At 51.3% G+C, this 27,507-nt stretch overlaps 1 protein-coding gene across 8 annotated transcripts in view; it reads right to left on the reverse strand.

The window, feature by feature from the left end:
- The window catches only part of CHD4 (chromodomain helicase DNA binding protein 4), a 29,919-nt gene extending 11,993 nt beyond the window's left edge, over window positions 1-17,926 (reverse strand). For 2 of the 8 annotated variants that reach the window (XM_040234978.1, XM_040234976.1), the window contains exons 1-25: window positions 17,648-17,926; window positions 16,638-16,815; window positions 13,092-13,213; window positions 12,691-12,885; window positions 12,386-12,504; window positions 12,025-12,266; window positions 10,471-10,598; window positions 10,057-10,192; window positions 9,734-9,912; window positions 9,337-9,576; window positions 7,066-7,269; window positions 6,759-6,964; window positions 6,286-6,417; window positions 6,110-6,206; window positions 5,296-5,487; window positions 4,615-4,815; window positions 4,313-4,450; window positions 3,757-3,878; window positions 3,471-3,644; window positions 3,000-3,141; window positions 2,777-2,908; window positions 2,573-2,690; window positions 1,117-1,241; window positions 541-778; window positions 202-377 (exon numbers count right to left, since the gene is read on the reverse strand). In XM_040234978.1, coding sequence (XP_040090912.1) covers window positions 202-377; window positions 541-778; window positions 1,117-1,241; window positions 2,573-2,690; window positions 2,777-2,908; window positions 3,000-3,141; window positions 3,471-3,644; window positions 3,757-3,878; window positions 4,313-4,450; window positions 4,615-4,815; window positions 5,296-5,487; window positions 6,110-6,206; window positions 6,286-6,417; window positions 6,759-6,964; window positions 7,066-7,269; window positions 9,337-9,576; window positions 9,734-9,912; window positions 10,057-10,192; window positions 10,471-10,598; window positions 12,025-12,266; window positions 12,386-12,504; window positions 12,691-12,885; window positions 13,092-13,213; window positions 16,638-16,737 — 3,858 coding nt within the window. In that variant the 5' untranslated portion in view covers window positions 16,738-16,815; window positions 17,648-17,926. Of the gene's footprint in view, window positions 1-201; window positions 378-540; window positions 779-1,116; window positions 1,242-2,572; window positions 2,691-2,776; window positions 2,909-2,999; window positions 3,142-3,470; window positions 3,645-3,756; window positions 3,879-4,312; window positions 4,451-4,614; window positions 4,816-5,295; window positions 5,488-6,109; window positions 6,207-6,285; window positions 6,418-6,758; window positions 6,965-7,065; window positions 7,270-9,336; window positions 9,577-9,733; window positions 9,913-10,056; window positions 10,193-10,470; window positions 10,599-12,024; window positions 12,267-12,385; window positions 12,505-12,690; window positions 12,907-13,091; window positions 13,214-16,637; window positions 17,160-17,647 lie in introns of those variants that run through there. The other 6 variants (XM_040234974.1, XM_040234973.1, XM_040234975.1 and 3 more) reach the window with 5 other exon arrangements.
- Between the last annotated feature and the right edge of the window lie 9,581 nt (window positions 17,927-27,507).

Raw genomic sequence — 27,507 nt, forward strand, 5'->3', positions numbered from 1 at the left:
ATGTTTTGAGTGTGAAATGTGGCCAGTTGTCCAAGAACTGAATGTGATTTGCTCATACTTACACAATTTCTTTTCAAAGAGGTGAAAAAATAATCACTGTACTAATTTGCTTACAGATATTTTCCTCATCTCAAACACCATCATGGTCTCAACTCCAACTTTTGGACCAATCACCAAGCACCGCGTTGGACTCATACTTACCCCCATTTCTTCTTCTCGCACCACATACTGGGCCACTTTGAATGAGCTCAAATATTCATTCATGCCCTGTAGCTCTGTGTCTTCAGTCTCATCCTGGTTCCGGTCCAGCAGTCGTTCAATGGCTTTATCGTCATAGTGGATGACACTGCTGTCTTCTCCCTCTTTGTTGTCTCCTCCTGTAAAGAATCAGGGGTCCACACCCCCAGTTAACATCAGCAGCTGCAGTGGAGAAAGCTAGCCCCACAGACCCGAGGTCTGAGTCCCAAGATCCTTGGGATCAAAGATGATGCCCTTTAGAGCAGCCACACCCTACACCACACAAGTTCCTGACCAGCTCACCTCCATCTGTGGCCTCATCTTTGAACAGCTCCTCGGTGCCAAACTTGAGGATATCATCAAGCTCCTGTTTGGACATGGATCCAGTCTTGGAGCCCAGCCCAGGCCGAACAACTAGATGCGTCAGCATCATCTTTTTCTTGGCCACCTGCGTGATGCGCTCTTCCACAGACGCACGGGTCACAAACCGATAAATCATCACCTTCTTATTTTGCCCAATACGGTGAGCTCTGCTAAAGGCCTGGAGTGGGGTACAAAATGAAGACAAAAACTGAAGGAACCGTGTTTTTTTGCCCTGACTTTCACATAGTAAGCCAAACCCAGCATAAAGCGTGAGCTGCAGCTCACCTAACACAACTTCCTTTTGCACCCCTGCTCCCAGACACCATTCTCTACCACGTTACCCAAAATAGGACCAGAGCTAACCCAAACTCTCCAGCTTACAATAAGGTAAAAGGCATTTAAAAAGAATCTATTGTTTTCCCCTGAAACAGCTAATTCCAGATGGTGGAGCCCTCGCAGAGAACACTGTGCATTTCCAGTAAGTTACTGTATGCCAAGGCTGCTGCCTCTGCTCACCTGGATGTCATTATGGGGGTTCCAATCAGAGTCGTAGATAATAACTGTGTCAGCAGTGGCCAGATTGATTCCAAGGCCCCCAGCTCGAGTGGAAAGCAGGAAGCAAAACTGCTGAGCACCCGGTGCTAAGAGAGGAACCACAATTCCAATGAACAAATGTATAAGGAGCATCAGAAATACAAAACCTCATTAGCAGATGCAAAATGCTACATATAAGATGGATAAACAACAGGCCCTACTGTGTATAGCACAAAGAACTGTATTCAGTATCTTGTGATATACCACAGTGAAAAAGAATATGAAAAAGAAGATATATTTTTTAAAAAGACTTGTATATATGTATAACTGACACTCTGCTATACAGCAGAAATTAACCCAACACTGTAAACCAACTATACTTGAATTAAAAAAAAAAAAAACCTCTTTAGGCAAACACCAAAGTATCAATAATAGTATTCATCGTAAGCAAAGAGCAACAACAGATACTGAGATAAGTGTGAAAGTTTAAGAAGAAATAGGATGTCACCAGGGTCTCAAGTGTCTCCTAAAGGAATTTATCAATCGCAATGAAGAAAACCTTACAGGAGAGAAATTCAGCAGACACCACCTGAACCACGTAACCAAAGCCAACACCAGCAGGGGAACATTATCAATGTCACATTGTCCCTGGGAGTGATGCACTGAAAAGGACACAGCATCACTCTTGCAGACTCCTGCCCAAAATGTCTAACGTCGATCGAATCATGGGAAAACATCAACTAGACTGATATTAGAAAAGCTAAACATTCTATAAAGAAGCCGACCAGTCACCATCAAAGATATCAATATCATGAATAAAAAAGAATGAAGAAGTGGAAGAGACAACAACTATGAGTGATGTGGGATCCGTGAGTGGATCCTGACACATGGTCAGTGGTGACGTTCAAGTTTATGACCTGGTTAGTAGTATACTAGACACCAAAGTTAATTCCCTGGATTTGATTGTTGAACTGTGGTCATCTAAGTTATCAAGAAAAGCCAGGTGAAAGGTATATATGAACTCGCTATGTGATTTTTTTGAGCTTTTGTGTTCAAAACTATCTCAGGTTATAACGTTTAAAAAAAAAAAGAGTAGGTGGTGGTAATGGCTACTGAGACAAGCCTGCCACTAGCTTGCTATCTGGGCTTGGAAAATCTGGATAAATCCGGGTCCCTCCCAGGCCTCAGCATGCAATGAAGATTGATTAAATGAAGTGCCCTTCTTTTCAGCAGAGAGAACAAAGACTCCAGAGGGAATAAACTGTCTCCCAGGAATAATCTGATACATTCTTGCAATCAAGAAATTCAAAAGTACTCTTCCATGTCGACAGAACACCCTAAACCACTACCCAGAAAAACAGATGCAAGAGAACAAGGATGGGTCAAGAGCCCTGAGTGAGTAAGGACGCCAGGATCAAAGCCACTCTTCCCTTCTTACCGTTGAAGCGGTCAATGGCCTCCTGCCGCATGTTCCCAGTGATTCCCCCATCGATACGTTCATATTTATAACCTTCGTGTTCCAGGAAGTCCTCTAGCAGGTCCAGCATCTTGGTCATCTGAAGAGCAGAGTTGAATTACAGGATTAATTAGACGACAGTCCTCCCGTACGTCTCTGAGCTGTCCATTGCTATCCAGAAGTTACCTGGGAGAAGATGAGGACACGGTGCCCACCCTCCTTGAGATTCTTGAGCATCTTCTGAAGCAGCAATAATTTCCCGGATGCTCTGATGAGGGCACTGCCGTCATACATGCCGTTAGGCATCTTAGGGGCTTCCTAGAGAGGAGCAAAAAAGAAAAAAATAAGCAAAGAAGCCCCACACGGAGCGGTCCCCACCCAGGGACGGACAAGAGGCAGCAGAGTGTACCATGGCGGCCACGGGGAAGAGATATGGGTGGTTGCAGCACTTCTTAAGATCCATCACCACGTTTAGCAGAGAAACCTGGTTGCCGCCCCCTCGAGCATTGAGCGCTTCAAAATTCCTAGTGAGGATGTACTTGTAGTATTTCCTGTGTAGACGACAGGGTAAGAGATATCACCCTCAAGAGTCGTTACCTGGCTCACCATGTGGTCCCAGGGTCTGGGGCCTTCCTTCCAACACCTCTCACTTTGGGACTGAGGAACCCTAAGAAGTGCCATTGCCACCCTTTTAAACAAGGGAAGGAAGCGCTGAGCACTCTGGACCCAGCACCCCAGCCACAGGTTCCTTTGAGCCTCACTGGCTTGGTCACCACCCATCTCACATCAGAGTATGGGGAGAACTGGCAAACACCACGCAGACGGGCCGGCGTGTCTGTGTCTGCCAAATGGAGCCAGCGCCCCGTTCCCCCACACTCACTTCTGCATGGGGCTCAGCTCCACACGCACGATCAGCTCTGTCTTGGACGGCATGTTCTTGAACACATCAGCCTTGAGCCGCCGCAACATGTGAGGGCCCAGCATGTCGTGCAGTTTTTTAATCTGGTCCTCCTTGGCAATGTCCGCAAACTCCTCCAGGAAGCCTTCCAAATTGCTTCAGAAGGAAAAGGAAAGAAGCTGTTGGAGAGGGAAGGGAAGGGACATGACGCAGGAGACAGAAGGACCAGGAAGGATGAGGAGCCGACTGTGGACAAGCACACACTTACTGGAACCTCTCAGGGGTGAGGAAGTTCAGCAGGTGGAACAACTCTTCTAGATTGTTCTGCAGTGGAGTCCCTGTCAGCAACAGCTTGTGCTGGAGTGAGTAGCCATTTAGAACCCGGAAAAACTGGTGATGCAGATGGAGAGAAGTAGAGTGCCATGAAAACAGGACTCCAGTACTTCTTTGTAAAGTCCCGTTTTACCGCCCAGCAGTTAAGCCCCCGCCCCTACCTCCATCTCTCTTAAAAAAATTTTTTTTATTATCCTTTATGTTCTTTCCACAGTTACTTTTTCTTTCAGCCACACTTTGCAATCTTAGCTCCCCAACTAGCTAATGAACCCGTGCCCCACCCCCCACCCCAAGTGCAGAGTCCTAACCACTGGACCACCAGCAATGTCCTCCATCTCTCTTCTAAGGCCTGGCCTCCAAGGCTTATCTATCATGAGTGAGTAAGGAAGGCAGAGATCCTTTTTCCGTTTCCCGTGCTCCTAAGTCTCCCTTTCCTGAGTAGGTGGTACCAGAACCCTAAAACTGGAGGCCACAGCTCCCCGGGCCCTCACCTTAGACTGATTGTTCTTGAGCCGATGGGCTTCATCCACGATGAGGCAGGCCCAGTCAATAGAGCCCAAGATGGCCATGTCAATGGTGATCAACTCATAGGATGTCAGCAGCACATGAAACTTCACAGATGCCTCTTTCTGTACAAGAAGGTGACTTGGTCACTCGTGTCCAGGCCAAGTCAAGGGACTGGCTGGGGAGGGGGGTGGGAGTGGAGGATTTCCCTCCTCTCACCTCACCCCAGGGACCAAACTCAAGGACGCCATAGCAACAACTCTACCCTGTCCCTGCCTCCCTCAGGTACCTTCATGCGGGAAGCCTTCTTGCCGCCACGAATGGCATTGTCCTCAAAGGAGAACTCATTCTCTCGGATGATAGCACGGCTATCTTTGTCACCCACGTAGGTCACCACGTACATATCTGGAGCCCACATTTCAAACTCCCGCTCCCAGTTGATGATGGTGGAAAGAGGGGCGCTCACTAGGAAGGGACCTTTGGAATGACCCTGTGAGGAAGAAGAGCAGAGGGAGAGTGAGCACTCAGAACCCCACACACAACCCCAGGGTCCACGGCCCGGTACCCCACCCCTCCAGCAGGCAGAGGACTGGCTGTGCACTGCTGCTGCCCTAACTCCCTCCCCAGGATACAAACACACCCAGCCGCCTCCTTCCCACAGCTCCAGGCCTGCCTCCAGGGAGCTCACACACTGGTCTCTCCACACTGGCTCCATCCACAGTTCTGCTCATCTCAGTGCCCAGCCAGCCCCCAGTACTGAGGCTCCGGGCACCCACTACTAACCTCCCCAACGCTTCATTCCCTCCCATCTGTCTCTGGGTACTTAGGTCTCTCTTACTGTCACTCAACACTGTTCTCCTGGTCAGAGACTAGTTTTTTCTTCCTTTTTCTGTCTCCCTGGAGTGTAAGAGAAAACCCTGAACACAGAACATCCCCCCAGACACAAAGCCAGTAGCCCCAGCTCTCACACCTCCTTGTAGAGCGAGTACAGGAAGACTGCAGTCTGCACCGTCTTCCCAAGGCCCATCTCATCAGCCAAGATGGTGTCGGTGCCCTGAGCCCAGGAGAAGCGCAGCCAGTTCAGGCCCTCCATCTGATAGGGGTGCAGGGTCCCACCCGTAGCATCCAGGTACTCTGGCTGGCGCTCATACTTCACTGTTGGCTGAAGGAGGAAAAGAGGAAGTCATGAGCTGCTGAGGAATTCCCTTCCTTCCCTAGCTGCTGCTCCTCACACATGCTCACTACAGCCTATTCAAGGAAGCCACAAAAGACTGGTGGGGGAAAAGGTGCTTAACGGTTATTCTAAGTTTGTGTTTTACTTAGGGTCCTGCAAGACATCAGAAGACAGACATGTCACAGTCTCCCTGGCAGCACAATAATTCTATCAGTCAGGATCTACCAGGTGAATAGTTCTATGTTCTCCATAAATTTACTTTCAACCTTACTCATATATTACACAAAACCCCAAGGAACTGAGCCATGAATTAAGGGTAAAAAGACGCAGGTTCCAGAACAAGTTCCATAAAAGCTTGGTTGTGTGACTCCTCCATACTTAACTTTTCCTCAGTCATACACTAATGCCTATGTTTTTGCTTTTCTGATGAATGAGGAAAAAGAAAATAAAGTATTCCCAGTACTTTTCCCCTGGTTTCCAGAGATGTGGAGATACCAGGAAGCCATCTGTGTGAAGCATTTTAGCTACACTGACTTGAATGTCTTAGATCACCATTGTCAGAGGAGCACAGAAGACACATCGTCCTGCCCGCCCTTTTCTGCCAACTCACATCAACCGTTGGGGTTTCAGGGGGCCTCTCCAACTTCCTCAGCTTCACCTTCTTGAGCTTCTTGCCTGGTCGTCCCTCCTCACCCCTCATCAACTCCCTGAAGAGGATAGAGACGTCATAGCACTGCCGGGGGTCCTTTTCAACAAGCAGCAGCTCTGATCACTGAGATCGCTCACCTGTGATTCCAGTAGCTCTGCTTGAACAGGTCATAGTCCTGAATCTCCACATCCTCGCTCTCCCAGGATGCCTGGTCATAGGGGAGGTCCCGCCACTTGATCAAGTAGTGGACGTGGCCCTTCTTGTCCACGCTGCAAGGTCAAGAGGAGAAAGCGCTGAGCCAGAAGGCCCCCCTGCTCAGCTCCCCAGTCAGTCTTGCTCTCAGAAACCGCCAACAATAGATGTTCCAAACCAGGCCTCTGAGGAGGCCAGATGCCACATGGATTCAGAACCAATACATCTTGTCTACCAGTCTTTGCACCAAAAATGATCTCTAATGTACAATCTATGGCTCAAAGGCCAGGATTCAGTCAGTTAATAAATAACACACTAAGTGTCTTGTCCGACTGTGAGTTACTGGTGAGGTCCATTTTCTGAATCCCCTGAGGATATACAGCCCACCTCCAGGATGCCCGGCCGGCTCCACCAGTACCTGTGGTTGAGAATTCGGTGGATCATCATCCACTCGGGCTTTATCCCATAGCGATAGAAGCGCTCCTCCATCTCAGCGAATTTAGGGTCCTTGTTCTTCCGCTTCCGACTCTTCTCCTCGTCACCACCGAAGTCCCCAGAGGGTGGTTCATCCATGTCATTCTTCCGCTGATAGTTTCGGAACATCACTTGACAGTGTAGCTCCAACTGCAAGCAGGACGAGAAAGACATCACCAAGAGTGACAGCCGCCCGTCTCTCCAGAGGCTGTACTCTCACTGCCGCCCCATCCAGTCTCTCCCAGGCTCACCTGCAGCTCAGACACCCAGGAGCAGTGCCAGTACGACATCCCTTGCCACTTGACGAAGAACTGCCGCTCTGGCCGCCCCTCCAAGGGCTTGGGGGACGGAGTGTTGGGATCAGCATCTGGGGGCCGAGGCACTGGCGTGGGAGATGGTGGCTGACCCCACTTCCAGATTAGGATCTTCTGAACTTTGCCCTTAAGAGCTGGACACTAAGAGAAAAAGAGATGAGTCAATACCAAAGCACTACCATAGCGAGGAGATGTATACCTGAGAACAGCTTCAACCTCATAGTTTGTAAAGTCTCATTTCAATTACAGTCTAATTCCAAAACCCTTTGAGAGAGAGAACAGAATCCAGTGTTTCTGGACTTAGTCCAGGACTGGTGTGACATCACTCCTATCTGCCTAACAGTGCTAGCAGCTATAGCAAGTAGGCACAGAGAAGTCACAGGCCTGCGGCCCAGATTTCCTCGCTTAATCTATCAGATTGGTGCAAACATAACTGCAGTTTTGGACTGTGAAATTTAACATTTAATCATTATAACTAGGCTCAAACACAGTTTTATCAATCAAAATAGGGACTAACACAATAAACACATTTTTGCCAATGAGAAATAAGTTTATTTCAGGCTTCGCGATTCAGTGAATTCTTGGAAAGCATTTTCCACATCGTGCTGGTTGTGGAAGCATTTTCCCTGTAAAAACTTGTTAAGCTGCTTGAAGTAGCAGTAGTCGGGAGAAACAGACATAGAGGTCAGGTGATATGGCAGATGAGGCGAAATTCTGCAGCCCAATTTGTCCAACTTTTTGATTGAACATTGTGTGACTACCACATGATGTTCAACATTGATTGAACATCAACTTTTTGATTGAAGCGTTGATTGTGTCATGTATGGTTGGATGCTGTCATGGAGAAGAATCGAACCCTTTCACTGCTGTAGGTCTGGTAGCTCAGACAATAAAGAATCTCCCTGCAATGCAGGAGACTGGGCTTCGATCCCTGGGTCGGGAACATCCCCAGGAGAAGGAAATGGCTACCCACTCCAGTCTTCTTGCTCGGGAAATCCCACGGACACACGAGCCTGGTGGGCTATAGTTCGTGGGGTTGCAAAGAGTCGGACACTACTGAGCAACTAACACACTTTCATTGACCAACGCTGGCTGCAGGCGCTGCAGCTTTCAGTGCATCTCATCGATTTGCAGAGCACACTTTCAAAATGTAATGGTTTCACTGGGATACAGAAAGCTGTAGTGGATCAGACTGGCAGCAGACCACCAGTGACCATGACCTTTTTTTGGTGCAAATTTGGCTTGGCAGATGCTTTGGAGCGTTTTCTCAGTCCAACCACTGAGCTGGTTGTTGCCAGTTATTGTATAAAATACACTTTTCATTGCATATCACAGTCTGATTGAGAAATGGTTTGTCATTGTTGCACAGAATAAGATGACACTTCAAAACCTTTCCGATTTGCTTCAAATGCCGAACAACCATAGAATGGTTGATGGTGAGTTCTTCAGCAACTTATTATGTAGTTTTAAGAGGATGAGCTTTGAAGATTACTCTCAGTTGGTCACTGTCAACGTCCCATGACTGGCCACTATGCTCATCTTCAAAGTTCTCATCTCCTTTGCCAGACTTCTTAAACCACCATTGAACTGTATATTCATTAGCAGTTCCTGGGCCAAATGTGCTGTTGATATTGAGAGTTTTCTCCACTGCTTTATGACCCATTTTGAACTCAAATAAGAAAATTGATTGAATTTGCTTTTTGTCTAACATCATTTCCACAGCTTAAAATACGCATAAAATAACTAGTTGTTAGAAAAGACATAAACCAAGAAATATCCATTAAAATGATGTATAACACAACCACATTTAAGAATGTATTCCAATTATCAAATGGTAAAGTTCAACAGTGCTAAACCTCATTTACTTTTGCACCAACCTAGTAATAGCAGTAAGTGGCCCTGTTACATGACTGAGCTACCAAGACCTTGAGGTTGGTGTCAAGACAAGAAAGGATGTCCTGGGCAACATCCCACTTGGGACAACAGGCAAAGCATCAGCTCTGTTGGAAGTCAGCCCTATAGTTTCCCAGAAGAAAGGTATCCCAGGACCACAAAGGAAGGAAAACTCTGGTTCTGGGGCTCAAAGGCCTCCAGCCCTCCAGTGGCCTCTCCTGCACCTCAGCCTGAGATGCCCACATGGAAGAGGGGTGAACCCTTGGGTTGGTCCACACCTCCCTCGTCCGACCCCAGTTGGGGCCAGGCACTCACCGTGCAGCGGGGACACAGCCATTCGCCATTGGGGATCTCTGGCAGGGGGGGGTTTAGGCAGTGGATGTGGTAGGAGGAAGGACAGGTGTCACAGCAGAGCAGCTCCCCACCATCCTTGCAGACCCGACAGAACTCCATGTGGTGATCATCCTCTTCCTCGGGGTCTCCCCCAACCTCCTCCAGGATCTCCTCGCCCTCCGAATTGTCCTCCTTTGCCTCCCACTGGATGCCTTCCTTCTCCTGAAGTTGAGGACCACAGAGTCAGGTTACAACCACCCCCCACCCACCCAGTTGGACTGTGCCCAGCATTCCTCCAAGAGCATCCCAAAGCCCACAGCCAGCAGCACCAGCGTGTCTCCCCCCACCCAAGCCCTTGCCCTCAAAGCGAGGCACTCACGCAGTGTGGGCAGCTCCACTTGCCCTCGGGTGCCTTCTCCATGTCCGGGTCCAGGCAGACCATGTGGTATGCGCGGGGACACGTGTCACACAGGATGATCTCTCCGCCTTGCTGGCACACCTCACAATAGTCCTGGTGGTCTGTCTCATAACCATCCACAGCAGTCACCTCCTCCTCGCCTGGGCAAGGAAGAGGGAAAGCCCAGTTATTAGAAAACGACCACCTCCCCCCACCCCTGAAGCCCAGGCCCCATCTCCTTAGGGAGATGCCTCCCCAGTCATTCCCCTCAGCCCATCACATATTGATACAGAAAAGCAGCACACCTTTCTTTTTCTTTTTTGTGGTCCGCAGTTTCTTGCGACTGCGGCTACTGCGGCTAGTAGAACCATCAGAAACAGAATAGCTATTGATACTGGCGTCGTCGAAGTCAGACTCCACATCTAAGTCATCGTCCTCACTCTAACGGGGTGAGAAGAAATACGACTCAAGATTCAGGCCAAGGGGAAGAAGAGAGTGGTGGAGAAGGGAGGCAAGGGAAGGGAGGCAAAGGAATTGTTCCTCACTCAGGGCACTGCAATCACGGCAAGGCCTTACACAGTGAACCTAGAGCCCTGTTCTATGACCAACTCCCCACATACTTCAGCAACCACCATGAAAGGTGAATCCTGAACTAAGACACCATCCTCTCCACAGCTAAGGCACCATCACCAGGGGACAGGGACAGGCTGGGCTCTCACCGAGGATCTTTTCCGCTTAGAACCAAAACCTCCCAGCTTGATTTTCAGGGGAGCTACTTTCTTGGGTTTAGGCTTCTTGGCGTCGGGGACACGAGGGCTGCCCTTGGGCTTCCTCCGAGCATTGGGACCTAAATCAGGAGAAAGCAAGTGAGATCATGCAGTCCAAACATCCATAACAGGCAGAACATGGGGAAAAGGAAATATTCACCACCCAAAGTATTTCTACTGGGTTGGCCAAAAAGTGCCTTTTTAAGTAAAAGTAAGACACGTTTTTCACATTGGAGAACTTTATTGCACAATGTATCCATCATTTTGTTCCACTACCTTCTGCCATTTTTCTGGCAACTTCATAATTCTGTCTTCCCAAAACTTATCTTTTTGAGCAAAGACCTGTTCCAGGTGCCTTTTATAGTCTTGCAGGGAACTGAACTTTTTCACGTTAACAGAATTTTATAAAGATAAAAATAAACGGAAATCTGAAGGTGCAATGTCTGATGAACAGGGTGGATGAATCGGAACTTCCCAGCCAGGCTGTAACAGTTTTTGCCTTGTCATCAAAGAAACATGCAATCTTGCCTTACCCTGATGGAGCTCATAATAAAGGACTCCTTTCCAATCCCACCACAAACACAACATCACCTTTGTTAGGATGGAGACCAGTCTTTGATGTAGTTGGTGGTGGTTCATTTCACTTGCCTCAGGATCTCTTCTGTTCCACATTACTGTACAGCATCCACTTTTCATTGCCCATCACAATTTGTTTTAAAAATGGAATGTTTTTGTTACGTTTAAGTAGAGAATTCCATATGGAAATACAGTTAAGATTTTTTCATTTAACTTACATGAAACCCAAACATGAAAGCGATGAACATAATCACCAGGCCGGTGCAAATGATTTTCAACACTTGATTTGGATTTTTTGAGTATGTCAGCGATCTCCCATGTGGTATACAACGTTGACTGTTCTCAATTAATGTCTTGATTTGATCACTATCAACTTCAATTGGTCTACCCAACCATGGAGCATCGTCCAGCGAGAAACCTCCAGCCCGAACCTTTGCAAATGACTTTCGACACATTCAATCAGTCACAGCACCTTCTCCACATATTGCACAAATCTTTTTTTGCGTTTCAGTTGCTTTTTCACCTTTCTTGAAATAATAAAGCGTATTATGCCAAAATGTTGCCTTTCTTCTTTTGTCTTCAATATTAAAATGACTACATAAAAATTCAATTTTGCTCGTTTTTTTTTTAAATGCACACTGATATGACAACCATCACAATACGATCTAACAAAACGGTTTCAAATAAAAAAAAAAAAAGGACAACTAAGCGAGACTAGAGCCATCATATGGAAAACAACTGAAGGAACTTTTTGGCCAAACCAACAAAATACGCCCCACCTAAAACATTTCTACACTGAGCTTCCCAAACTTCCCTCCTGACCCAAGATTCATCCCTCCCTCCTAGCTTCTATCTTTGGGCTGACAAAACAGCACATCCACACATCTGCCAACCACACTAGCCCCCACTTCCACTGGGTCCCATTTTCACCTTTGCCCTCTTTGGTCTTGGCCTTGCGGATAGGCACCTCCACAGGGGGTGGAGGCGGTGCCACTTCAGTGGCCGTCACCATGCTCTCAACCACGGCTACTGCCGCCGCTGCAGCCGCTGCCACAGAAGCCCCAGAACTGCCTTTGAAGGGGTTGTTGGTGCTGAACTCCCGCCACTTCGCACCCAAAACCATCATCATCTTGGAGACGGCGATCTTGGGGTTTTTGGCAGCAATAAGGGGTCTGGGGGAGAAACAGCAGGAACAGAAAAGAGGAAAAGTTTAAAAATAAAAGATGGTGATGGAAGTAAGAAGAGATAATGGAAGTGCACTCCACGCCATCCCCAAGACCCTCCTGTTTACCGAACAAACTGGCTGAAGGCCTTATAGTTGGTGAGGGTGCGATAATCCTCCTCAGAGAACACATGGTCAATGTCTTCCATGCCCCAGTCTTCCAAGAGCTGAGCGGATGACTTAGGCTCCTGTAGAGAGAGCAGGGTCAAGGCTTGACTCCGAGTGACCACACTCACCAGAGGATGCGAGCCACAACTAAGGCTGGCAAGTCAAGAGTAAGAGCAAATCATTAGAAGCAGGAGGAGAAAACTCAATCTCAGGGTCAGCAGAGTGTCTGGGAAGCAAAGAACAGAAGAAGGTGGAAACGCAGGCACCTTCGAGTCGTCGTCGTCCTCGTCCTCCTCTTCCTCCTCTTTCCGCTTGGATTTACTCTTCTTCTCCTTCTTAGGGCCCAGCTTCTTCTTCTTCTTCTTCCCAGGGGTGTAGTCACTGCCTTCGCTGTCTGAGCGCAGGGCCACCTCTTCCTCCTCCTCCACAAACTCGGGCCCCTCCCCAGAGCTGTCCCCCAGCTGCCGGCATAAGAGCAAACGCTGGAGCAGGGAAGGGGGGAGAGGGAGACAGACACACACATGCTGGCCTCAGGACAGCCCCGAGGCGATGCCTGGGACCTGGCAACCCACTCCAGGGCCAGTGAGCGAAGGCCGCAGCCCTCCAGCCCTTCTCAGGGCTCCTCCTGCCTTCCTCCTACTCCCCATGGCATCAGTCACCCACTCACCTCCTTTTTTTGGCGCTTGCTCTTAGGGATTTTAGGGTCCCGAGGTTTCTTAGGCTTTTTCTTCTTCTTGAGCTTTGGAGTCTCTGCTTCTGACAAGTCCTCTTCTGGGTCCTCTTCGTTTTCTACATTTATTTAGCAAAGAATGGTATGCAGGGAAGAGATCAATAGCAAAAGGTTAGCGCCTAATCCAGAGGCTTTAGTCTTGATTCCCCCACCTCTTGTCCCAGATTCCACTGGAGAGAGCTGCTACACACGCCACCGGTGGAAGCTGATACTCGGGACAGAAACAGACAGAGAGCTGGAGATCCTTGAAACAGGCCTGCAGGGCCAAAGTGGGCCCACCTCAGGCAGCTCCCCAGACCCTGAGCAGAAGTCTTCTATATGCTCACCAGGACAGCCGAATCAAGCTGCATACAGTTAACCAAGGGAAAGAAATAGGTCCAGCCCTCCTGTATTCCAGAAACCATGAATGAGAATGAAAAATCCTACCCAGAAAACAAAAACCAAAGACAACACCCTCAGCACATTCCCAGAACAGTACCTGCTCAGTGGTCCCGGAAACCACATCCTTCACTAACCCCCTTTGGCTCATCACTGCTCAAAACCACAAGAAACTCTAAGCCCCAGGTTCAGCTGCCAGCCTAGTATCGTGCCCACTCCCAAACCGGACTTCCCTTCCCCATCTCCAGCTCTACTGTTCCTTCCTAGCTTCTCCTGGGTCAGTAGCCTCTTCTCCCCAGGGGCCCAAATCAGCCCAGCTGTCACCATCTCCCCCCACTTCCTCCTCCCATCTGGCTCCGCCTCCTGCCGGCTAGGAGCACACACAAAGCCTGGGGTAATGCTGAGAGCTCCAGGGCAGGCATAGGTGGGAAGGGGCACCAAGGGTGGGGGAGAAGGCCAGGAGGCAGCTTCCTTTGTAACAGACATTCATACCAGCGCACCAGCTCCCTCCTCCCTCCTTCCCAAGCCACCCCCGCCCAAGGAGGGGGGAGTGGAGAAGGGAGTGGAGGAGGAGGGAATGCCTCATCCACTGAAGAGAGGGAAAATGGCTCCTGACCACAGAAGCCAGCCCAGGGCACCCAGCTGCCAACAGAGGACAGACAGGAAGTAGCAGGGGAGGGGGGTTGGGTGGAGAGAGGTAGCCGGAGGGGAAAAGACTACCCTCTCATACATTTCCCAAGTGATCACCTGGCCCCACGTCCAAACACCACCTCTCCTAACACTACCCTGGGATGACACAGTTTGCAAGACGCCATTCTAATGTCCTAGGCAAGGATACCCAAGACACCTTGAAGGGTGACCCCACATGAGGGCCTGAGTTACTCCCTCAATCGTCAGGATTTCAATCATCAGAGCTAAGGTTTAACACAAGTTTGGCGGTACTGTATCAAGAGTACACAACCTTCTGACACCCAAAAGATTGGCCTTCCTTGTTGGATGGAAGCCCACAGCAAGTCTCTGAAACTCAGCTTCCTCATCACCTCTACCCAGAGTGCAGGCCACAGATCCTAAAGCACCTCTAACAAGGTTACAGGCCGCCACCTATCCAACCGGCTGAGAAAAAGGGAGCAGCACCTAGAATAGTGGACAACAGCCTCCGACGCAGGTTCTTAGCTCCTGGCCCCCAGCACTGGCCCGAAAACGCCTCTGGCTCCACCCTTCCTGTGAGGGGCAGATACTGGGGAGCAAGACACACTGGACAAAGCGCCATCAGCCTCCCCCTTTCCCTCTCAGCCGGGGATCAGGCCAGGCACAAGACAGCCCCTCCCATTCCCCTGGGAATGGAACACCAGCTTGGATCTCAGCAGAAAGAACCATTTTCTAAGCCCTTCTCCCAAGTCATCCCTGTACTGTCCCTGTCCCCAGTCAACTACATCTCTAAGAGTCACCATCAAAGCTGGAAGTGGAGACTGGGACGATTCACATAGGCAAAGGGGACCCCCTTCCATCCACAGAAGACCCTCCAACTTCTCAGGCAGATGTGCTGACCTGGCAAGAGGCAAACTGGCTGATATAGAGGAAGATTTGGGAGAGGGGCAGGAATGGGGTGTGGCAAGTGGAAAAACTGGGTCACACTACAGCTTGGGGCAGAGTTCACCCTGGGAGCCCGTACAGTTCCCAGTCAACACAGGGGCAGCCCCAGCCCGAGGGGCCAATGGGAAACCCAGATGTGGAGCCAGCACTGGCTGGACGACACTGCTGCTTCTCATGCCCCCCACAGAAAGGATAGGATCCTCTCACCACTATCACCCTCCCCCGCATCCTGGGCCACAGCACAGAAATCTGCCACTGTGCCCTCCACGGTGACAGGATTCAAGCCTCAGTTTCTGATCCCAGCAGCTGAAGACTCAACAAGAACACTGACCCTCTCTCCTAAGTGTACCTGGGTGGAAGGGGAGACTTCCAACTAAGAAAGCGCCAAATGTGGAACCATCTTTCCCAGACCACCTCAACTTGCAGCTGGAGCTAAGGAGAGAGAAGGCAAAAGGGAAAGATGTTTGCTGGGAAACAAAAACAGAGCCAGCAGGATCTCAACTTAATATATACAAAGAAAATGAAGAAATGGCAGGTAAACAAAAAGACGAAGAAAACAAATAGGTGACTTAGCTAGGTGCTCTGAAGAAAAGACAGAGGAGACAGAGATCCACTTTAGAAACATAACAACAATCATCATCTGAGAATGGACAAGAGTCATTCCAATCAGCCAGGGTGGTTAAAACAATTCGGGTTTGGCCAGTCCAAGGAGCCACCCCAAATCACAGACAGCACAACCCCCACACACCTACACAAACACTTCACACCACCAGCCCAAACCCTAGGCTACCTGAGCAGGGCAGAGCCTTCTGGGAAAAAAGCCAGGATTAAACCGACTTGCCAGAGAAAAAGGGGTGCCCAGGGTATCACCTCCCTTCTTTCTGCCCCTCCTAATGTATCCTGCAGGCTATGACATCCTACCCCAGCCCCACTCTTAACATTCCAGCAATCTGCCTGACTAAAAGCGCTCTAGATCCCAGCTGAGGAGCGCAATTCAAACTTCACACAGTTGAAACTGCACAGAAAGCCGGTAACTGATCAGAAGCTAAAAATAATCACAGAGTAACCCGCACTCCCTCTTTCTTTTCCACAGCAGCAACCACAAGATCCTGCTAACAGAGATGCTCTGACGGTCTCCTCCAAGAGCAATCCTCAACCCCCTCACCGCCGCTGCCGCCGCGCCCAGCCTCCAGGGGTCCCAGGCACCTGCAGTCCTTCGGGAACCCACACCAGGCAAAGCCTACCAGCCCCGAGAGCTCCCTCGACCGGGAATCCGCAGAGCGTTTCCAAAGACAGTGCAGCAAGCTTGCACCGCGGTCCGCGGAGCCCAGGAGGCACATGGCTTCCACCCCCCTCGCGCCGGAGCTCCGCAGAAGGGAACCACTCCCTGCGGATGCCCTCTACCTCAGGCTGCATGGTGGGAGCCCAGAAACTCAACCCTGCCTCTCCACAGTCACTAGGGAGGGCCCAGATGGCTCCTTCCTGCCCGGGGGCCCTGGGGGAAGGTGTTACCTGGGTGGGGTGGGGGCAGACTGTTGTTCAAAAGTGCATCCATGTCGTCCTCCTCGCTGCCCGCGGAGCAGGGGGACGGGGAGCCCAGGCCCGACGCCATCCCCTTCCGCTCCCGGCCAGGGAATTGGCCCAGCTGCTCCTGCCTGCGGCCTGGGGCCCTCGACACTGGCCCGAGTCACTGTGCGGGGGAGGGGGGAGAGAAAGAGAACAGTCAGTGACGCGCACGGCCCCCTCCCCCACCCCGCCGCGCTTTCCGCCCACCCCGGCCCCCCCTCAGCCACCCGAGCAGGGCACCCGAACCACTCAGGCTGAACTTAGTTCCACACTCCCGGGGGCGGCCCGGAAGCTGGCTCCCTGACTGGAGCCCCCCAGAGAGAGCGGCGCCCCCGAGGGCAGGCCGGTGCCGGCGTGGGGAGGTAAGAGGCCGCTGGACGGAGCCGGGCGTGACGGGGGATGGGGTCCGAGTGGCCGCGACTGGGGGGGGGGAGGCCGGGGGAGGCGGCTGGCGGCGAGGCGCTCGGGGACACAAGGTCACTTGGGGGTGGGGGGGGCGCCTCCCTGCGCCTGGGGAGGGGCCAGTCCCCAGACAGGGCAGCTCTCCAAAGGCTGTCCTCTGGGACAACTCGGGCTCTCCAGAGGAGCCGCGGGGACGAGGGGGCGTGGAGGCTCGGCGCTCCGGGGGGCTGGAGGCAGGGGCGTGGGGGGCCGGCACTCTCACCGGGCAGGGGGCCGAGCCACGTGTCCCGGGGGGCAAGTGAGCTGAGGGCGAGGGGGGCGCCGGGCATTGTGGGAGGCCGAGTACGAGATGGGAGTCGCTGAGAGCGAGACTCGGGTCGGGCGAGGGCGGGGGCTGGGCGCACTGCCGGGCAGGGAGAGGCAGGGTCGGCTCCCGGGGCAGGGGGCGGTCCGCGGGTCCGGGGACGCCCGAGGAGCACCTGGGTGAAGGAAAGACCCTCGGGGCTGGTCGGGCTGAGAGGGGCGTCTCTTTAGGAACCCTGAGCTCTCCTCACCTCGGAGCCGCCGCAGGTCGCGCTGGGTCCAGCCCGGTGTCACTCCCGCTCCGGCTCCTCCTCGCCGCGGCCGAAGGGGGGAAAATGGCTCCGGCTCCGGCGTCGCCTCTTAAAGGGCCCGAAACACCGGCCGGGAAATCCCACCGCACAGGCCCCGCCCCCCCACGGACAGCCCATAATAACCTCAACCAACTCCAACCCCCCCTCCACTACCGCCACCCTCCTCCCTAGGTCTCCCGGGCAACCCCCGCCCCCTCGTCGCTCCGGCAACCATTGGCCACGCCCCCTTCGAGAGCGCGCGCGCGTGTCACCCGGGCAACCACCCACCTCCTGGCCATCCCATAATACACACGGACACCACCCCCCCCACCACCACTACCACCCCACGCACACACACACCATACACATACATGCCAGGGTTGTTGACATCTCATGATATTGCAGACCTTTTGCAACTAACCCTTTATCCCCACCCCCCCGACATCCCATAATAGCTATCCTTTGCCAACTTCTTCACTCTTGGCCCTAACGCTAACATCCCATAATAATTCGTCACCTCTCCCTTCCCATGGCCATCCCATAATAAGCACCCGTCCCAGCCCTTCAGCCTCACATCCCATAATACTCATCCCCATCCCCCACAGACATCCCATAATAACCACTTCATCCACCCCCAGTTTGATATCCCATAATAGTCAGAAACTCACCCCCCCCTCATCAACGGACACTTCGGCCTCCTCCCACACACATCCCGTAATAATCAGTCTCCCACTTTCAGTACTGACATCCCATAATAACCCAACCCCTGGCGCTGCCCTCAGCCCCTGCAGGCTAGATCCTCACAACTCGACCCCCAGACTTCACACATTCATTCTAGTTCCACAGCCTTTAATAACCACTCCTCCCCATCAGAGAGATATCCCATAATGATCAGCAGCCATACCGTCACCCCACAGATGGACAACTAATCTCCTTTCCTCTAACACTGGAAAGATATCCCATCATTTCACTCCCCCACCCACACACTGACAGCCCATAATAATTGCAAAGAACTCGTGGTCAACCAGACATACCATAATACTCCCAGCACAACCCAGAGTCACATCCCATAATGCTTCACCTCCACTACACTACCCCTATACCTTTTCAGCCAAACATCCCATAATATTCATATTCATACCTCCTCCATCTCCAAGGCTGTCAGTCTATTCTAACACCCACACCAGAGGGTGAAGCGGGCTACCCACATTGCCCTTTCCCCGCCCCAATTTGTACACACCTTCATCCCTTAATGAGCCAAAGCAGTGTCCTGGCACAAAGCCTCTTGATGTATGAGACAGACCCTCGCTTTCCTCATCCATCATTTCCAGACACCCAGGAAGTGACAGTCAACCTAGGACCCTACCCAGTCCCACCAAAACCCAGGTGTTCTCCAGACACTTACCTTCAGGTGAGTTTTCAGTTAAGACCAACCAAATACCGTGCTGACCAGATGAGCCATTCACATAAAGTTTCAGTTCAGTCGCTCAGTCGTGCCCGACTCTTTGTGACCCCATGAATCGCAGCACGCCAGGCCTCCCTGTCCATCACCAACTCCCGGAGTTCACTCAGATTCACGTCCATTGAGTCAGTGATGCCATCCAGCCGTCTCATCCTCTGTCGTCCCCTTCTCCTCCTGCCCCCAATCCCTCCCAGGATCAGAGTCTTTTCCAATACGTCAACTCTTCGCATGAAGTTTAGCTCACCCCAAAGCATCCCATAACAATGACAACCCCCCACCTAAAGACTATTTCTCAACATTCTAGCAGTCCTTATCCCATACCACCTCCCCAGGTCAAGCAGTCCATTCTCATTCCTATGAATGGACATCCCACCATGGTGTGAACTGAAGATCTTGCTATCTGCTCACGAAGACCCAAGATTTGCTCTCCTTGTACTCATGTTTATGCAACAGATGTTGAGGGAGTACCTAGCAAGGCACAGAGCTGGGCACCATAATGCCTCCCTTCAAGAAGCCTAAACAATCAAATGCTGAGGCTAGACAGAATGTCTGGTGTCAATGAAACACAGTGCTAGTTCCTAATTTCCTGTTACAGGGAATAAAACAAATCCCAACTGGTCTCAGGAGACATCAGATCCCAGTAGAGATTCTCAGTGGTCCTTCTAGAGGTGGGAGGTACTTCTAGAGGATTTACAACGTAGACGGATGGTCAAGATAATCTCCTCTCTGCTCCCTATGTACTAAGGGATTTTGATTGGAAAGTACTGTCCATCCATCCAGCAAAGCATTTCTAATACAGAAACCCTATAATGTCATCATGTGCTTCCTTCCTGAGAGACTCCTCAACATACCAGAATTGTTATCTTTATATTTGAACACCAAGGGCTTCTCTGGTGGCTCAGAGAGTAAAGAATCCATGGGCAATGTGGGAGATCTGGGTTCAATCCCTGAGTTGGGAAGATCCCCTGGAGAAGAGCATGACAACCCACTCCAGTATTCTTGCCTGGAGAATCCCCAAAGACAGAGGAGCCTGGAGGGCTACAATCCATGGGGTCTTAAAGAGTTGGACACAACTGAGAGACTAAGCACAGCATGCTTGAACACCAAATCCTGCTGACCAATGACCCATGTTTCTCATTTATATGTTTTCATTCCATATCCTGAAGTCTCATAACACTTCCAACTGCCTCCATTCTCCTCTTGTTGAAGTCCCATTCTCCTCCCCGCCAAAAAAAAAACCCTCATCACTGTATAATACTCACCATCTTCCCCTCCCGTGTACAAGTCAACATCCCAGAATGCCTTTTTCATTTATAATGCCACAAGGAAGCCTCCAGAAATATACCATTCCCTTCCTTACCTGTACCTACCCTGCAGCTACCCTGGGGACCTAACCTAAGAAAGTCAGAGAACCCAATCTTAAAATCCTTTGGCCCTTAGAGAACCTGAGCCTATAGCCTATCACTTTTTCCTCTTCCTGAGCCCCAGAGAACCTGGGTAAGAACCAGTATCTCAGCACCACTTCCTTGGTGCCCTCACTCCAGACCCTAGAGTCAGATAACATCTTCCTCTACTCTCCTGTGCTTTTTTCACACAAGTCCAAGGCCCTTGCGGGTACAACAGGTTGAAGAGCAACCGGAACTTCCTCCTAGGAGAGGCCCTTCCTGACCAGAAGTGAGTGTGTCGCCCTTCTAATCTCACTTCCCTAGAGAAAGGGCCTGACCAGATGACCCTCCCTCCTCTGGAAACCTCAGGACTGGAGAGCTGGAAGGAGAGATAAATTCAGGAGAGGCAGACACTTGTTTAGGGAAATCAGCATCCCTATGCTTCCAAGCATCACTTTGCCGATAAAGGACAAAGGTCCATCTAGTCGAAACTATGGTGTTTCCAGTAGTCATGTATGGATATGAGAGCTGGAACATAAAGAAAGCTGAGCACGGAAGAACTGATGCTTTCAAATTGTGATGCTGGAGAAGACTCTTGAAAATCTGTTGGACTGCAAGGAGATAAAACCAGTCAATCCTAAAGGAAATCAACCCTGAATATTCACTGGAAGGACTGATGCTGAAGCTGAAACTCCAATACTTTGGCCACCTGATGCAAAAAACTGCTGACAGGGAGAGACCCTGATTCTGGGAACGACCGAAGGCAGGAGGAGAAGGGGGCAGCAGAGGATGAGATGATTGGATAACATCACCAACTCAATGGACATGAGTTTGTGCAAACTCCAGGAGACAGTGAAGGACAAGGAAGCCTGGTGCTGCCATCCACAGGGTTGTGAAGGGTCAGACACGACTAAGCGACTGAACAACAACAAAGGCTTCCAAGCAGAACACCAGTGACAGCTCTCTCCCCCAGCTCCTGCCTGATTTCACTCCCTGGACCATCCTTTCAGCACATCCATTCTGGCACACAGGCTATTTCCCCCATTCTGCAAGGCTGCCTAGTCTTCCCATTCAATTCTCTTGTCTTCAAGGTTGGGCCCCATTCATTTGTGCAAATCCTCCTCCATGCTTATTTTGAGGACTAAGAGCAAACCCTGCCCTCCTCACTTGGGGGACAGGAGGCAGCTCTTTCAATAAGGTACCATATACCTCCTTTCAGGAAGTTCTTACTAACCTACAGAGCTGCCAGAGCATTATTATGCCCTCCTCTCCCCCCATTTCTTTAGGGGATCCAGCCTGCCTCTGGGCCTTAAATTTCGTTCTGTAATGTCTACATCTTCCCCATACCCTCTTCTTCCCATATATACACAAGTTACCACAAAGATTCATAAACCAGGAGAAGAGTTTTGTAACTGGGTAGTTACAGCTTCTTGTCTGTGGAGACACACATGGTCCCTTTTGTCCACCACAGCCCTTTACCCCATCCTGCCGGTTGTACCCACTTACCCCTTGGCTCCTCTTACTCCCCACCTCTTCCTGATACCACCACAAGGGTAGGTCAAAGGCTCTTCTTCTCTCCTTGACTTCCAGGGGCCTAGAATGTTCATGACACTGTTGTGGTCTTTCTGCCTCTGTGCTCCCCCTCCCTACCCTGGCCCCAGGCTCCCCTCCCAGATAAATTATAAATAAACCACTAGCAAGATTGGCCCACAGAGACTAAGGGTGGGATAATCTCCTGATTAATGCACCCAAGGGGACAGCCTCTCTAGCCTGTTACCTTAGTGTTCTGCTTCCCTCCCTGTGGTACAGAAGAACCTAGAATAACAGAGTGGGTTGTCCATGGAGTTTTCAGCACATACTCTGTAGTTCTCTCTCCATCTCTGTTCTGTGAGTCCCAGAAACTCTGTTCGCTAGACATTTAAGAGTGTTCCTGCTCTGTCAGAAAAGGGGGTTTGGGAAAGCAACATAGGACAGAAAAGCCACAGGGATAGTGCAGGCCGATGGCTAGGCAGGATGGAGGTGGTACAGGGCTGGGGGTCACCACCGCACATGTGTCCTGAAGGAGCCAACTCAGTCTTGCTCCTCCGGTGCGACTGCAAGGTGGCACAGCTCCCCTGGTCGGACCCCTACCTGAGCTACAGTCCAGCCAGAACTCAGGCCTCCTCACCGCAGGCCTGGACTCAGCCACCCTTGTAGCTCACAAGCTGTTTAGGGACCCAGGTGTCCAGGCTTCAGATCCAGCTAGCTCTAGTCTGCCCCCGGGGCCTCTTCAAACAGCTGTCACGGACGAACCTCTCCAGCCAGTCACTCTTGCCAGGCCTCAGGTCTGGCTCCAGGGCTCACCCCACCCTCCCCAGCTCCTTCCCTCCCTCTTCCTTCCTTTCCTTCCCCCTCCCCGCCTCCCCAGAGCTTCACCTACTCAGGACAGCCCCACCCAGCTGTGCTGGGCACATCCCATAATAATCCTTCTCCTTGCTAGCCCCCCCCCCCCCCCCAAAAAAGAGAGAGGCGGCCATCCCATAATAGCCACCCACAAGAGACATTCCGCGGTGACCGCCCCCTCCCTGCAGAGCTGCCGGGAGCAGCCATCCCATAATAGCTGGCCGCCTGTTTTACTGGTTACGGCTGTGGAGGGAGCTGGAGAGGAAATGGAGGGGAGAGGGAAGGAGAGGAGGATCAAGGGCCCCCACTTTGTGGAAGGGAGTGACAAGGGGAAGGAGAGTTACCCAAGGGGATGGGGAGCCAAGGGGACATGGACAGGTAGGAGGTGTGGCCCACTGGCCACCACAACCCTGCTTTGGGACCTTCTCCGCATCCTCAGGGGGTTCGTTTCCCCCTCAGCATCCAGAGGTGGCTGCTAGTTAACGAAGATGCCTAGGATGGGTTGAGGTGCTCAAACAGCCAGAGTGTGGGGGGTGGACTTCAGGTGTTCTCCTTGGGCCATGTGCGGAAGAAGGCAGACCTTAGTGAGGATGGCAAGAAAGTAAAGGGTGGGGGGGGGGGTCGGAGAAGCTCTCCTCAGGCCCTCCCCATTCTGCACCACCATCCCATAATAATCCCCCGGCCCCACTCCCCCTCCCACACACGACATCCCATAATATCTTCTGGAGAAGCAGTCCCCGCAGTAGGTACAAAGAGCTATCCCATAATATGCTCCCCCACCCCCACTCGCCACCCCCCCCAACTTGGCCCCCCCCTCAGTCACATGCAGCCGGTGCCATCCCCCGCTGCTCCCCCCTCTGGCCACCGAAGGCCTTGCCAGCCCATAATACTCTTGCCTCTGGTCGCAGGAGGCCTCCAGCCCATAATATTCCCTTCCACCACCACCCCCCCTTCCCGCCCCGCACCCCTTCCTCCCGCCTCCAGTTGGAGCCGGGCCTCACCAGCCCATAATATTCCCCAGTCTCCTAAGGCTGCTCCAGCCCATAATACTCTCCCTGTCTCCTAAGGCCTCTCCATCCCATAATACTGCCAGACGCCTGACCTGTGGGCCAAACCCCAGCCCGTTCCACACATCGAGGCTGTGTCAGCGCCGCCGGTCTCCCTCCCTGTCCCTCCCTCCTCCCGCCTCGGCGCTCTCCCTCCCAGGCTGTCTCCCTTCCGCCCTCCTGCCCTGGGCCCCTCTCCCGGCCCCACCCGGGCCTGCCCGGGCCCTCACTTCCCCTCCAGCCTCCTCTTTTGCCCTTTCTCCTCTGCTTGGTTCTTCATCCCATGCCCCCTCTCCTCTCCATTCGGGCACTTTCCCACCCACTTCTCTGTCTGTGGGATGGACAAGGGGCCAGTGAGGAGAGAGTGCCCCCAGAGGGCGACAGGCTAGTCACTGCCCCTGCCTCCTCCTTGACCAAGCACCGTGAAAGCTGGCCCCGCCTGCCTTGCTCACCCATCCCTGGCCCTGGTTCTGATTGCTGGCAGAGCTCCATCTGGGCGAGGATTCACCTGGAGCCCTTGCTGTCTTCCAGAAACTCTCCCCTTGGGCATCACAAGCCGACTTCACCAACGGCCTGTCCTCCCCAGACCCTGGTTGGAAAGAGAGCTCCCCCTTAAGGGATGGATGTCTCTCAGGTGCCTTTCAAAGGTGACCTCATTAACCCTCACTAGAACCGGATAAGTAGATGCTATAGATCCCCATTTCGTGGGGGAAACAGAGGTTCAGAGAGGTTAAACAACTTCCAAGGTCACACTGCCAAGAAGTGACAGAGCCAAAATTAGTACCCAGGTTTGTTTGATGGCAAAGTTCTGAGAGCCTTTGGGATTCTCCAAGCCCCTGGGAGAAGCTTCCCCCTTCAGTGTTTTCAGTTCTCCTGTGGAAGAGACAGCATGGTGACAGTTCCCCAGCCTCTCCGGGCTCCAGGGTCTCCTGAAAGAAGGGAGAAGGAAGGCTCTGTGGGAGGTTAACCTCCCCCTCCACTTTTCTTCAGGGGACTCCAGGTGGCAATCCTACAAGGATTTCCCTCAAGATGCTCCACGGCTAACAAGCATCTCTCCTTGTTCTCCTGAATTTATCTCAAGACCAGTGATTGTTCCTCTTCCTCCAGCTTCTCTCACCTCGTGGACGGACCATTCTACAGAGGATATGGACCTTGAGGAGAACCAAGGAGTGGTGTCCTCTTTGGTTTAGTTGGTGGACAATCAGGAGTGCTGTCTTGGAGATGTTGGGCACATCCCAGGTTGGGGAGGAGAGTGCATGAAGGCTGAGGTGTCCAGCTTTGGGTGCTGTCCTTGAGCCACGTCCTTCCAAACCCTCCATGTGATATGTTTTAGGGCCCAACACCATTGGAACCATGAATGAGCCCTGTTCTCAGCGCTCACTCAGCCACAGTGGGTTCTGCACTGGGGCGGAGGCATGTGGAGAGGGAAGGGGCTGGTGTGTTGTAGGGTGAGTGAGTTAGGAGCCCACGGAGGAAGAACTCCACTGAGTGGAGGGACAGATGACACAGTGGACTCAAGGTGAGAGAGTGGAGGCCTACATGAGGAGGGAAGGAGAGGAAGGGATGCCAAGGAGTGGTGGGTGGAAGGGAACCAGGGATGAGACAGTGGGCTGTAAAGGAAGAGGAGATAAAGTAGGGTGTTCTGTGAAGAGTAGAGGAGTTTAGGAGTCTCAGAAACACCATCCCACTTCCTGGTTGTGTGACCTTAGGACCTCAGCTCCTCCAGGATGTTTCATCTATAAAGTGGGGGTAATCATTATTCCTAATTCAGAGGGTTATTGTAATAATTAAATAAAACAATGCATTTTGAGCACAAAACTAAGGTCTTGGGATGAAGTGAAGTGAAAGTCACTCAGTCGTGTCTGACTTTTTGTGACCCCATGGACTACAGTCCATGGAATTCTCCAGGCCAGAATACTGGAGTGGGTAGCCTTTCCCTTCTCCAGGGGATCTTCCAGATCCAGGGATTGAACCTAGGTCTCCTGCATTGTGGGTGAATTCTTACCAGCTGAGCCATGGGGAAGCCCAATTGCATAGAAAGTATTTTTACGATGTGTTCATGCACTTCTTCCTGTGTCTGAGATTTTCTCATTTTCCTCCTTTGGGTTTTCCTAACCCCCCAAAAGATAAACTTCTGGACACAGAGTGGTCTCTGGATTTCCCACATGTAGCTGCCATTACGTTGGCCACCCAGTCATTGGGGGATCCTGTGAATATAGCAGTGGCTGCAGCCTTCCTTAAATTTCCTGTTCGTATCAGCTTCTGCTCATTCCTCCTCTGCCTGCAACATCTCCTGAATCTAATCTCTGCACTGTGCAGCATATGGGATCTTAGTTCCCCAACTAGGGATCAAACCAGAGCCCCCTGCGTTGGAAGCGCAGAGTCTTAACCACTGGACCGCCAGGGAAGTCCTCCTGAATCTATTCGTGCCTCTCTGTTCTCATGGAAACCCTGTGGATACATCGAGTGTGGGGAAACAGTCCACTGGAGCTTAAACGATGGAGAGTCCACACTGGAGAAAACTCATTTCCATCTGCCTCCGCAACTTACACCTCCTGGATCAACCCCCTCACCTGTCTTTCTCCTTAGACTCTTCCTCACCTCATTTCCCTGTAGTTTATCCCACACAGTGTGTCAGGGTGGGCTGAACCTCCCTCAAGAACCTCCAGGGACTGTCTAGTGCCCAATAAACTAATGGCCAGTGCCTTCCCCTGCACTCTTCCATCTTCCATCTTGAATAATAACTATCGTTGACTTGTTCTTTGGTCTGTGCTAGATAGTAAACTACTTCACAGCAAGGTTCTACTGTTCATTTTGTTGTTGGGTCACTAAGTCACGTCCAGCTCTTTGTGACCCGTGGACTGTAGCCCGCCAGGCTCTTCTGTTCATGGGATTCACTAGGCAAGAATACTGGAGTGTGGAGAAGGAAATGGCAACCCACTCCAGTATTCTCGCCTGGAGAATCCCATGGACAGAGGAGCCTGGCAGGCTACAGTCCATGGGATCGAATAAAAAAAAAAATACTCGGGTGGGTTGCCATTTCCTCCTTCAAGGGATCTTCCTGACCTGGGGATCAAACTTATATCTTCTGTATTGGTCAGGGGGATTCTTTACCACTGAGCCATGGGGAAGCCCAATTATTCACTACAGCAGTAATTAACACAACATTGTAATTCAACTATACTTCAATAAAAAAATAAAGGAAAATGATTCAACTGTTCATCATTTCAACAAATATTTATTAGGAACTTCTTTGGCGCAAGACACTGTTCTATATGCTGGGGATACACCAGAGAACCAAAGATCCTTCCCCCCGGGGAGCTTACATTCTACTTGGGCGGGGGGCGGGGGAGCAGGCGGTGAAGGGGAGACAGACAATAAACTATAAAAGTTATAATTAATAAATAAGTAAATTGTATAGTAAGTTAGAAGATACTTGCTATGTGAGCTTTAATTGCTTTGGAATTCATCCACTTATCTGCATATAAAAATACTCAAATAGAGAACTCCCTGGCAGTGCAGTGGTTGGGACTCCATGCTTTCACT

This window comes from Oryx dammah, unplaced genomic scaffold, assembly GCF_014754425.2.
Source record: "Oryx dammah isolate SB20612 unplaced genomic scaffold, SCBI_Odam_1.1 HiC_scaffold_29, whole genome shotgun sequence".
NCBI lineage: Eukaryota > Metazoa > Chordata > Mammalia > Artiodactyla > Bovidae > Oryx > Oryx dammah.